Below are 13,192 nucleotides of genomic sequence, written 5' to 3' on the forward strand. Positions count from 1 at the left end.
CAAATATACAAATCAAGAAAAAGTGAAAAAGAGAAGAAAGTATGGTATGGTATATATCAAGTTTATGACTTTGTTGAGAGCATTTCCCCTGTTTCTTTTTTAACAACTTAATTCCTATTGTATTGGTTGTATATATGTAGTTTAAACACTTGACTACTTCAATTGTATAACTGTATATACAGATTTATGCTATTTGTCTGATATGTCTTGACAAATTGAAATTCTTTTGTATAAATACATGTGAAATAAAGTTACTGTACAGATTTCATAGTGAATTTCCTCTTCCTTGCTCAAAATCAAATCTTCATTTTTTTTTGGAAAAATTGATGGGAATAATCCCACCTTTTGAGCTTCGGAGATTAATAATCCCACCTTTGGGATATTTTTAAATAATCCCTTCTTTGTACCTAATCCACTCCTAATAGTCCCAACCGGTCATGTAACCTGTTATAACAAGTTACATGACACGTGGCAGTCTGTGATTGGTCAAAAAAATAAAAATAAAATAAAATAATTTTTTTGAAAAAAAAAATAGATTTTTTTTTGGAAAAAAAATTAATAATTTAAAAACCAAACCCACCAATTCCAGCCACTATCCCCGCCCCTGATTCCGATCCCCTGCAAAGCGTCTCCAACCACCAAGCCCTCAGACACGACGCCGGCGACAGCGCTGGTGGAAGCGCCAGACCTTCCCCCTCCCCTGAACCACCTGAATCACCAACCCCCTCCCTCACCCACGATTCCACGAAACTCAGGCACGTTTAAACCACCACCACGCCTCCTTCCTCTTCACCTCGCCCCTTCCCCGTCGGATTCTGGGCGCCAAACCACCGTACACCTCCCTCCTCTTCACCTCGCCCCTTCCCCGTCCCGATTCAGCCTTCTTCTTCTAAGTCTGGTCTGGTGGGTTTCGATTTTTCGAAATCCCACCATTGGGGTTGGGTTGGTTGTCGTCGGCGTAGTGGTTCAGGGGAGGGGGAGGGTCTGGCACTAGTGGGTTCCGTCCCCTTCCTCCGTCCCAATCTCGGCTTCCCTCCCTTTTCCTCGGCTTCGATTCAGTCGAATTGGTGGGTTTTCGATTATTGAAGGTGGTTTTGGGATTGGTGGGTTTTTTATTTTTTGAAGGTGGTATTGGGGTTGGGTTATCTAGGGTGGATTGCAGTACGGTGGTTTCGGGTGTGGCTAGTGGTGGCGGTGGTTTTGGGTCTGGGTGGTGGGGTAGTGGTTTTGATTATGGGTTTGGATGGTGGTGGTTGTGGTGTGGCTGAGGTGGTGTTGGTTTTTTTTTTTTTTTGTTTTTCTTTTTTTTGTTTTTATTATTTTTTTTCATTTTGGACGAATCAAATTATGACACGTGTAAAATTAACTTAATAAAAAAAAAAATTACCTCTTCAACCGGTTACTGGTCACCTGGGACTATTTTAAGCGGATTGATAACAAAGGTGGGATTATTTAAAAATATCCCAAAGGTGGGATTATTAATCTCCGACGCTCAAAAGGTGGGATTATTCCCATCAATTTTTCCTTTTTTTTTTTTGCTTCATTGCTATTTCCTAACTTAAACCCCTTCTTATTAAATCTTCCTTTCAAAAATTTGTCACGATACACTAATTTTATGAAAACAAACAAGAGTTGGGCTGAAAAATGGTCAAATTTCAAACTAGTATACACGAAAATAATTATGGCACAGAAATGGTAACCTCTCTATTTACAAACTGTAATAATGTTAATAAAAGACCGGTCTACTTTAGATACAAAGTCTACACATTTCAAACAACAAAGCCTTCACAGTTCACACTTATATACAAAGTCTACATGGATTCATGGAGTATGCCTTGAATTGGTCCTCTTTGTTAAAGAGGAGAAATGGTTTCATAATATTCGTAGGCAGAGTAAACTCTATACCATACACGCCTCTCTTGAGCACGAACCTTCAAGTCACAAACTTTCCACGAAGTTTTCATCTTGTGATTGTAGGCAATAACCTCACCGGGGATTGAGAGCAAAACCTTATAATGATTATTATTATTTTGTCCTCGAAAAACTGATAACACATCACACTCATAGCTCGAGTCCATAATATAGCCACCAAGAGACCTACGAGCCATGCTTGGAAATTTGCGAGCCAATGCACCAAGGTCGATCCTAAATTTGAACAACCATCTTGAGTAATCTTTGTTCATCTCGAATATTTCAAAATGTCGTAGGCTAGGAGATGTAACAACATATTGTAAAAAGCCTTGTGAATGGCCTAAGTACTCGTATATATATTGATGAGGAAGATCATGCTCTTTCGTTGGTAATTCAGGCAATGATTTGAGGCATTTAGTATCGATATTGAAAAACAATCCCTTAGATTTAGAGCCCTTAATCCAATGGATGTTACCATTGCAATAAACCGCGTGACCAAAATCTATTCCCTCAGGCGCGACAAAGAGCTCATTGTGAGGCATCCATAGACCAGTTATTGATTCATAAATTGAAATTTGGCATAGGCCTTGATGTTCATCAAGTATTTGAACACAAATAACATTGTAAGAACGCGATCTTAAAGGATCATAAGCTAATGAGAGCTCGAAATGATATACCTTCATGAAGGTATTCCTAGGGAGATCAACATATTGTCGCGTTGTAGGATTGCATACATGATATGTTGTTATGTGTTGTTTGCCAAAATAATTTCTTGAACAAAGCAATAACCCATTGCAAGATTGTAAGATCTTGAAACCTTGGGTGGTAAGAAAGCTTATCGACGGTCCATTTGGGTGGTGATCATGATCATATTGACTTAGAGAAAGATATTCGATTTCAGGGTTGTAACCGATAATTGTAGGAACCAAGAAAAGGCCAGAGAAAGAAGGGGGGTGAAGGAGGGAATAACGACGTTCGAAATATGGATTTGAGATCATAGAAAGAAATTTCTTGGATATACATTTGGACTTGACTAGAGATTTTGGAGATAAACTGAGTAATATTTCATCTGCTAAGTCTTTGTTACCAATAATGGCTTCAATTAGTGTTGAATCAGCTGATATTGTACATATTGATGCTGCTTTCTTCATTAGTATTTTAATTGAATTTAGTCTTAATACAAGTTTGTTTATATAATGTGATACTATCAAAGTATGCTTCTGGTTGATTCATATAAAATTGATGTGAAGAATAATATAAGTATATGCATTTATAATTTATTAAAATGATTACTTGTGTTTCAAGCTCGTTGATTAAGACTATGTCCTTCAATTCGTAACATTGATTTACCAAGTAATATTAAGCATATTCAAAGACTTCACATAAAAGATTGCGTGAAGGCAATGAAAAGTCTCTTGCTAATACTACTTTACATAAGACCGTTCAAAGTCATCTAAGAGGTGATAAAAATTTGGTTAAGGTCGGGCCTTAACATCAAATATCAAGCCATTGTCCGGTTAAAATGGGCTTTTTCGAGCTGGTTCGAGTTTTTAACTAAAAAAAAATATATGTTTTTGGTTTGTCCAAACCCACCATTTTATCGGGCAGATCATAGTTAATCACCCCTAGTTGAAGCCTAATATTGGTGTATATAGGCCTTGTTCTTTTTGAGTTGTTATGCTTGCTTTATTTTGTCTTTCTGCCTTGATATGCTCCCCTACTTTGCTGAAATCTAATCTATTGTGCATTGTGTTGGAAACCCTGCTGTACTCTACTGAAATATGTCCTGCATGCTCTACTCTACTCTACTATGTCGTGCTCTATTGCTAATGTCCGCTCGGCTCCGCTAACTGCTGCTCTACATTGCCTAGAAGCTCAGGGCCTATCACGTTCTCTCATATGAGATTGTAGTGGTAGATGAGATTTAAACTTGTAAGCTTCTTGTCAAATTAATTGGCTCTTGAGTCCTATACATTAATAAAAGTGGATGAAATACATTAATTACAAGTAAAAAGTACAATTATAGACAAAATTTAGAGATAGAAAGTGAAAAAAAAAATACAAGGGTAATTTAGGAAGTACAATGAATAAAGTTAAAAAAGTGAGTGTATAACGATTTTTACATACTATCCAAAAATAATTTCAGAAACAACATTTGAGATCTCTAAACTAGGAAAAGGGAAACTACTCGTATAATATGAGACGAAGAGAGTATTAAAAACCGTTAAAAGTCTAATAAGACAAAAACATATAGAAACGAAGGGAGTATTGTATACCGATTGCGATTGGTTGTTAAAAGCTGCCATATTTGTGGTGATTGGTAATTTCCATGCTGGATTATACTCGTATATATTGTTGGGCTTGCGATAATCCGCACAGTCTCAGGACTCTCAACCCATAAAAAGCATCAAGCATACACCAGAACAAAGAGTGCAGACGATAATCGTAGCAACTTTGACGATTAGTATTCCACCATTCTACTCGCAAAGTCGCCAACTTTTTCCAGACTAATCAAACCCCCAATTTCTCCTTTCCTTTAATCATCTATTCTACTTCCAATTCTTAGATCTAGGGTTTCGCCCTCTAAACCCTAATTCAACTTAATCAAAATTCAATTGCAGTTCTTCACTCAAAGTTCAGACTCTTGATTTCATCGATTTGCACCGCGCGAACTCATACGAGATTCGCGAGGTATGATTTTTTTTTTTTTTTTTTTTTTTTTGCATGTGTTTTTGATTTTTTTAGCCTGACTGTGGAATTCCTCAAATTAATTGAATTATTTTTTTTTTTGGTCTAGGGTTTGAGGTGAATTTGATATCTTTGAATTGTTGATTGATTTCATCTAACAAGCATACAATCATGGAGGACGACTGGGGTAAGATTTTGATTATTATTCATAAATTTGATTGTTATTATTTTTACTATTCAAAATTGGTATGAAGTGCTTCAGAGAAAAAGGATTTATTTTGAGTATTCGAAAGTATGGCAATAGTATTCGAAAGCTTGATATTTAGATAGAAATCGGGTGTCATCAATCTTTAGACATACAAGTTAATCCTTAAACTTAATAGCTCACTATATGTGTGAAAGTTATTGAAAGCTTGTGTATTTTAAGGGTAAGAAATCGGGTGTCAACTATATGTGTGAAAGTTATTGAAAGCTTGTGTATTTTAAGGGTAAGAAATCGGGTGTCATCAATCTTTAGACATAAAAGTTAATCCTTAAACTGAATAGCTCACTATATGTGTGAAAGTAATCAAAAGCTTATGTCTTTTAAGGGTAAGAAATCGGGTGTCATCAATCTTTAAACATAGAAGTTAATCCTTAAACTTAATAGCTCACTATATGTGTGAAAGTAATCGGAAGCTTGTGTCTTTTAAGGGTAAGAAATCGGGTGTCATCAATCTTTAGACATAGAAGTTAATCCAACGTAATAGCTCACTATATATGTGAAAGTAATCGAAGGCTTGTGTCTTTTAAGTGTAAAAAATCGGGTGTCAACATCTCTTGCTATTTTGCTTATTTCATAATTGTGATTCGATTTTGTAGAATTATAGGTGCAAACTTATTCGAAGATGACATAATGAATACGTATATAATTGTGATCTTTCTAAGTATATGTTGCATAAAGTTTAATGGGAAGCCTGGGGGCTCAACTGTTGGGAAGAAATTTTTTCTCTTTATCCTTATTTTGGTGAGGCAGTAATCGTTCTCATGTAGAGTCTCTGTTCGACAGAATCCTTGTGCATTGATTTTTAAGGAGAATAGGATTGTCAAAATTTGGATACTATTCAAAGAGATCTCAAGACTTTTGCTGTTGTTGGTCATGTTTTTTTATTTTTTGGATTCCTGACCTGTAATAAATCTATGCTATTGATTTAGAGAATGAGGACTTCACACCACAAGTTGCCAAAAAGGATATCCTGAAAAGTAGTTGGGATGATGAAGATGTTGATGATGATGACGTGAAGGAATCCTGGGAGGAGGAAGAGCAGGTATGTTTACAGTGGAGTTATTTTGTGCCAATGTTGAACAGTGTCTTCATCAATATATATTTTTTCTTATGTTCTTTACCTGTAGATTTTTATTAGTTATGGCCCTTATGGGTATTGGTATCTGACCTTTGAACCTCAGATCTCTTTCAACTGTGATTTACTAGTTCATATTATTATCTGATAGAATTTGACAATGGCAAGTAGATTTTTTAAAGCAATAAGTCTCACATGTCAATGTCTAATGTATGTTTTGAATCATTACATTTGATTAGTACCCTTAAGTTCTACTCATGGTTCTTCTTTCTACGCTCTTTTGTTTTGTTTCTCAGGCACCTCCACCAGTTAAAGTACCTGAAAAGCCTGCCAAGAAAGCTGCTTCAAAGGAAACTGGGAAAAAAGGAAAAGATGTGGAAGAAACAGCGTTGGATCCTGTCACAGAGAAACTGCGTCAACAAAGGTTAGTTTCAGGATCATACCATCATAATAATTAATCAGAAATCTTTTTTATAACAACTTTTACTGGCTTGTAGGTTTGTTTTGTTCATCTGTTGCTTGCAGAACTATATCATTGTAGACACACTTAATAACCTTTTAATAAGAAAACCTTGGATTAAGGAAGTACTGGGGCTAGCATTGATTCCTTTTTCATTAGTATGTTTATATCAATTAGCTTAAATTTCTCTGCTTGGTTGACCACTTTAACTTGATGGTTGGCATGTTGTTTTTTCTTTATTCTAATGGATCATCCATTCTTGTGTAGTTGTATGCATAAGATATTAATTTTTGTTCTGAAAGACATAAGACTTCCAATGTGTTGTTTCATGCTTTCTATTGCTCAGAGTGCTATCTAAATTAGGTTTTCCCAACTTTACTCATTAAGTTAGGCTAAATTTATGATTGCTTTAGAATTGGAATCATGAGTCTTATTGATCAAGAATTGTTTATCAAAAATGTAATTTCAAATGAAATTATATGTTTATTAATTTCTGGGAAATTAATAAATGCACAATATTTATGGCACGGTGTTTAGTGTGGAACTTAAAGTTATATCTTCCACTTTGCAAGTTGGTTTATTGTGCCAAGATCTGTAGTTTATTGTGTATCATTTGAATTGCTAATATCTGATTGGGCTAATTGGACCTTAGAATTTAAATAACTTACGTAGCCTAGGTAGTAAATTACTGATAAATCACCTTTCCTTCTTACGGTATTTCACTCTTACCCACTCTTTGAAGTTCTAGAAGATGGGAAATCCATTTCTTCGGGGTTTTCGTGATGCTTTTTTTTTTTTTTTAAAATAAAAAATTTAGTTTAGCATGTGTATGCTACTTACCTTGTCAGCTCTTTACTTCCATTTGTATTAATGAAATAACTACTTTGCCTCCCTTTGTACATATATCTCTTTAGCATCATACAGCCCTACTTAATTGGTACTGCATAATATGTATAGGCTCCTTTCAACCTGAAGAGAGTGATGCAGTTCGCTATATTTTTGAGATTGTAATTTCAGTTAGCTTTTGTTTTTTGTTGCAGGCTTGTGGAAGAAGCAGATTACAAGGCCACAACAGAGCTATTCGCTAGAAAGGGTGATGACAAGACTTTAGACAACTTCATACCAAAATCTGAAAGTGATTTTTTAGAATACGCTGAGCTGATTTCTCATAAGCTTCGTCCATATGAGGTGTGGTCTCATTAGCTCCATTTGTTTCCTTTTCTCTGTACTTTTTAGTTATATCTTCTCGTTGACAGATATGACAATGCAGGAATGTATTACTAAAGTTTTACTTCTTTCTCAATGCAGAAAAGTTTCCATTATATTGGGTTACTAAAGGCAGTGATGAGGCTGTCAACAACTTCTTTAAAAGCTGCAGATGCAAAGGAAGTTGCCTCCTCTGTTACAGCAATTGCAAATGAAAAGCTGAAGGCAGAAAAAGAGGCCAATGCTGGTAAAAAGAAAACAGGTATGCTTCTGTGTAAGATCTGTGTTGGTAAAGTTTGCGACCTATTGCTTTATACCTTGTTTTTGTCCCTTTTTTTTTCCGTAGGGTGGTGGGGGATAAAGTTTGGCTGCCTTTACCTGTTTTGATTATCAAGTAATATGTTTAGTAGAAGTATCATTCCCTCCCTGCCTTCTACCTGGAATACGGGTTGGGTGTAGAAAGGATTGTAAAGATGACTCTTCATTTTAAAAATACTGTCTTTACTATCAGTAGTTTTTCATCTTTTTATGACATCGACTAGCTAACTTTGGAACAAGTCTTGTACTATTTGTTTACTACGTTACTTATTAGTCAGCAAAGTGAAAGCTTAAACCAGCATATATTCATCGAATGGCTAGCTGTCTGTGTAATGAAAATACAATAATAGTCTGAGTTTTAAAAAGGTGCAGTGAGGCTCAAGAGTTGGCACCTTAGTTCTTTGAGCTCAAAGACCTACAAAAGGCGCACGCCTTTGCGCTTTTTTCTAGGCTTCTTCTTGTGCCTTATTTTGCGCTTCATGTTTTAAAGCATCAATAGCTATTGTGTAAGTTTATTTTTCCTAAAGTATACCATAAGACTGTCATGGGCAGTTTTCTTCAATTCTAGTGGAGAGAGAAATACCATTTATATAATTCAATTTGAAGAACCCTTGTTATTGATCACATGGCCCTTTCACCTTTTCTCATAATTTCATTGTAACACTTATTTAATACTCCCTCCGCTTCGGATTACTCGCAACAGTTTCCTTAAATGGCTGCTTCACATTACTTGCAACAAATCATTTTCTTTCCCTTTTTAGCAAGTTTTTGGCTGCAAAATGACAATTATACCCTTACTTTTTTAAAAAAACATCCTAATTAAATTATAAATCTATTCTTATTAAATTAATCCCTAAAGTTAATTAATTTTACCTTAGTACCACATCCATCCTAATTTATTCCCCTCATCTACATTCAACATCTTCTTTCATAATTTTCTCTCTCTTCCTTCATAATCTACCACCTTCAATGGCAACCACCACCATCACCACCGCCACTACCACCGACCACCACCACCACCATCTTTAAAGGAAACCACCACAAACATCGCCGCCGCATTTTCTGTCTCTTCCTTTGCCTTTTGTTTCCTCATAGGCAATGAAACCCAAATTCGAAAGGTTTATTGTCAAATTTAACCATCAAAACTCTAAATTAGAGTTTTGAAGAGTTTTGATGGTTAAATTTAACTAATTCAAGCTTTAATTGATTACAGAGAAGGATTGTGGGTTTGGTTTCGGTTTCAAATTGTGGGTTTGATTTCGATTGTGGGTTTGGTTTCGGTTTCGATTTGTGGGTTTGATTTCGGATTTGGTTTGATTGCTAGTTCTTGGTTTGAGTGGGGTTTTGGGCATCGTGGGTTGGATTGGGGTTTTGGTTTCAGTTGCTGCGGGGTACGGTGGTTTTGGGGTTTTGATTGGAGGGTTCGTGGGTGGTGTTGGATGCATCGGTAGTGCTGGGTTTGTGGTATTGTTGGGAACATGGTTGTGTTGGGTGGTGGTGCAGGGTTCGGTGTTGGGTGGTCGGTGCTATGTTGGGTGCGTCAGTGGTGCTGGGTGGTGGTGGTGATGGGTGGTTTTGGTGATGCTGGGTGGTGGTGGTTGGCTTCGGTTGCTGCTTGGTGGTGTGGGTGGTGGTGGGTATTTAATTTAATTAAGGTCGAATTTGTTTTTCCTTTTTTTGGGGTTGGATTAATAGTTAAAACATATACCCTTATTTTTCCATAATCATGCTTTCAATCTTTTGCCTCGGCCTCCGCAAACATGTCCTTTGTTGCGAGTAACATGAAGCGGAGGGAGTATAAATTATTAATTCTTTTCTATATGAATAAAGTGCGCCTCACCTACAAAAGGCGCGCGCCTTGCGCCTAGGCTCCAAGGATTTGGTGCGCCTTGCACCCTTAAAAACGAAGATAAGAGTCCAATGTGGGGTTGATCTTGGTTTCACTTATTTAATATAAATTATTAATTCTTTTCTATATGAATAAAGTGCCCCTCACCTTCAAAAGGCGCAAGGATTTGGTGCGCCTTGCACCCTTAAAAACGAAGATATGAGTCCAATGTGGGGTTGATCTTGGTTTCTGATTGAATTAAAGTACTCTGAACAAGTGGTATGAGATGAGTTTTGTAAATCTTATTTATGAACAGTAGATGATTTAAGATTTTTAGATTCCATCAAACTTAGAAAGGTGTTGATTCTACTGTCTTTTAATAAATTTTTGATTTGATTCAAGCTTAATATTCAATATTAGCAGTCACTTCATACAAGCTTGAAACTTACTTAAGTCATGGATTGATATTGCATCACCTCTCTATGGAAAAATGTCCAAGTACGGAGTAATAAAGTTTTTTGACTTTTACTATAAAATAAAAAAAATCACGAAATTGTTTTTTACCACCAAAACTTCTCAAATTTTTATTTTATCAACATAAAAATTCTATTTTTTTTTTCCACCACTTGTCGTTAAGAAAACCGTTAAATCTAATTGTTTTTAAAATAATCTGATGAAATTTTTTTTGGTCCTTTTGGGGGTCATTTTTGTACTTTGGTTCCTATTTGAGGTCAGAATTGAAGAAAAAAAAAATTGTAAATGCCTCGTTTTATGCAAATTGAGGTATTTTCTATTAGGCAAAACAAAACATTTACGATAATTTTTTGTCAATTCTGACCTCAAATTGGACCCAAAGCTGTGTGATGTATTTGTGTAATGTATTTCACTATTTCCTGTTATCTACAAGAAAAAGAACATACCAAAGCTGTGTGATGTATTTGTGTTTTTGTCTATTCTCTAATATGCCCTCTTTATGGAACTTAGCATCTAATAACATGCATGCCTATTGTTTCAATTTTCTACCTTAGTTAAAATTGTGAAGCATCAATTTCTGCCTTGTCCTTATAGTTTGAAATTGAGAAGCAATTTCTGTTTTGTCCTTATGGTTTGAAATTGAGAAGCATCAATTTCTGCTTTGTCCTTATAGTTTGAAAGTGAGATGCATCAATTTCTGCTTTGTCCTTCTTTAAGGTGAATTAGCTTGGTTGGGCATACACATGCCTTCATTTTTCTGGTGTTGTGCTTGATGAGCAGGGAGTGTGAACCTATAAAATATTGAGGTAGATCTCATTAGGTATTTTGTTGAAGACGGATTATCCCGTTTATTAGTTCAGTAGTTCATTATGTAGTGGACTACTGCTTTCTCTGTGACCTTACTTACATGAAGTTCCAGTAATGTTCACAACAGATTTATTAATATAAAATATTCATAGAAGAGTAGGTGTTGTTTTCGAAAATCATATTCCTTATAACGGTTTACCAACATGTATATATTAGAATAAAAACCAATCTCTGCTGCTCAACAATTCACTTGCCTTTAACCCTTCCTTCTTTACAGTTGTACCCTGTCTACCCCACTTGTAGATAGACTCAATTGCCACAAGGAGAGCCCTCAAGGAATATACCTATTAGTTGGGACTTTTTTTGGTTTTTCTTTCTGTTTTTTTTAGCTGATGTATTTTCATATTTTCAAAATCTACACGTGTATCATCCTGCTGTGTACTATGCTTATCTGAACCATCATCGCTTTTCCATCTTGATGACATCGTGAGAAGCTTACCTTGGATTAGTAGATTCAGTTAAGAACTAAAAGACTTGCTAAAAATCTTGGATATATGACCAAAGTTCTCGTTATTTTGCCTCTTAACAAGTCTGCTGTAGCTTATTTGGCAATTATTAGGGTTTTTTTGTTGTTCAAGTACTAGGCATCATGCCCATTGGGTGAGATGTGAAATTGAGTAATGTAACTTGTGAGCTTTCTGGCTGGTGGTCTAAGGGTTTTGTTTATACTGAATCATGGTGATTTTTTGTCCAATATAATCTTTTACACATTCTGTAGTCATCTTTGTGTTGCTCTTTTATTTAGGTTTGAATGCATATATAAGTTGTGCTAGCTGTAGATTTACAATGATTTTTGAGGACCAATTACCTGTATATTAGATCCTGAGGATGCTCATGAATTACAACATGCTCTTTGAGTACAGATGACTCCTGTGTTCTTGTATATACTCGGAAATTGCTGTGTGTCTGATAATAATTTTAATTAGTATTAGAAAAGTAACAAAGTCCACCTCTAAGTGCTCAAAGTTATCCAAAGTCGTCAAATTATCTAAGCAACTAGGGTTAAAGGCCCAACTTATGGATTTTTTTGTAAACCTTTTTTTTTGTTACTCAAATGGGTTTCTTCAGCTTGCTAAGAGATTTGGATACCCATATTATTGCTTGTCCACTGCTTTTTCAACATTTTGAAAATTTACATGTCCTGTCAGGATTTTTTTTATGAACATCTATTTGTTCGTCTTGCAGGCTTAAAGAAGAAGCAGCTTCTTGTTGATAAGCCTGATGATGATATTGCTGTTGGTGGTTATGATCCTGTTGATGATTATGATTTTATGTAAGCACATACAGATCCGTATATTCCAGCATTGAAATCGGATACTTTGATCACAAAAGTTCAAGCGGCCTTTGCTTCCATGTGCAATCTTTGGGCCATAATTATGTTATGGCCGAGTTGGGGAGGAATAGATATCCATTAGAATAGCGTCAATTGCCAATTGAATTCACTTGGTTGCAAGTCTGTCTTGTCGGGAGTCAGTTTTTGTATGCTTGCATAATTTTATAGCTTCAGTCTGAGTTCTGCAATTGATTGATTGTGCAAACCAGTATTTGATATTGCTTCTTAGATTCACAGTGCAAACCAGTATTTGATATTGCTTCTTAGATTCACAGTGCAAACCGGTTTTTGATGCTCTCTTAAAGAGTAACCATTTTTCAAACTATTGTAATTTGGTTTATTTTTGACGTCTGTTTTGAGTTTATTCACCTTCTCCAGAAGAACTAATGCTGGGAGAGGTAGTTTCAGAAGCTTTCTACTTGTGATTCAATTGTCCAACTCCACACTAACAGCTATTCCGTATGAGTTTGAGTGGTTACTGTCGCCTATCTTTGTTCCATATTTTTTCGATGTCTCTTCAGAAAAAAACATTAAGAAATTTGAAACTACTACCCAACTCACGTTTAATTTTATATACCTCCCTAGTCCCTAATAAACAACAGCTCAGTTTCTCCATGGTTGCCATTTTAGAGCATCTATATTTGAACTAGCATCCTCAATTACTCAGTGACGAGCATTTTCCAATGTACTACCAGATCTCAAACAAGAAAAATTGTAAGCCATGTGACGGGTTAGACTAAAGCTAATAGTCGAGATATGTACAATAA

At 35.7% G+C, this 13,192-nt stretch overlaps 2 protein-coding genes across 2 annotated transcripts; one reads left to right on the forward strand and one right to left on the reverse strand.

The window, feature by feature from the left end:
• Positions 1-1,853: 1,853 nt before the first annotated feature.
• Positions 1,854-3,062, reverse strand: LOC145606156 (F-box protein At5g07610-like). Its single transcript, XM_081662212.1, has one exon. The coding sequence runs from the start codon at positions 3,060-3,062 to the stop codon at positions 1,854-1,856; it is 1,209 nt and encodes a 402-aa protein (XP_081518338.1).
• A 1,223-nt stretch (positions 3,063-4,285) lies between these two features.
• Positions 4,286-12,855, forward strand: LOC145579734 (uncharacterized). Its single transcript, XM_081636976.1, has 7 exons — positions 4,286-4,602; positions 4,709-4,786; positions 5,794-5,906; positions 6,236-6,363; positions 7,440-7,587; positions 7,708-7,867; positions 12,278-12,855. The coding sequence occupies exons 2-7, from the start codon at positions 4,771-4,773 to the stop codon at positions 12,367-12,369; spliced, it is 657 nt and encodes a 218-aa protein (XP_081493102.1). The 5' UTR covers positions 4,286-4,602; positions 4,709-4,770; the 3' UTR covers positions 12,370-12,855.
• The last annotated feature ends 337 nt before the right edge of the window (positions 12,856-13,192 follow it).

The sequence above is a fragment of the Chenopodium album genome, chromosome 2 (genome assembly GCF_948465745.1).
Source record: "Chenopodium album chromosome 2, dcCheAlbu1.1, whole genome shotgun sequence".
NCBI classification, from domain to species: Eukaryota; Viridiplantae; Streptophyta; class Magnoliopsida; order Caryophyllales; family Amaranthaceae; genus Chenopodium; species Chenopodium album.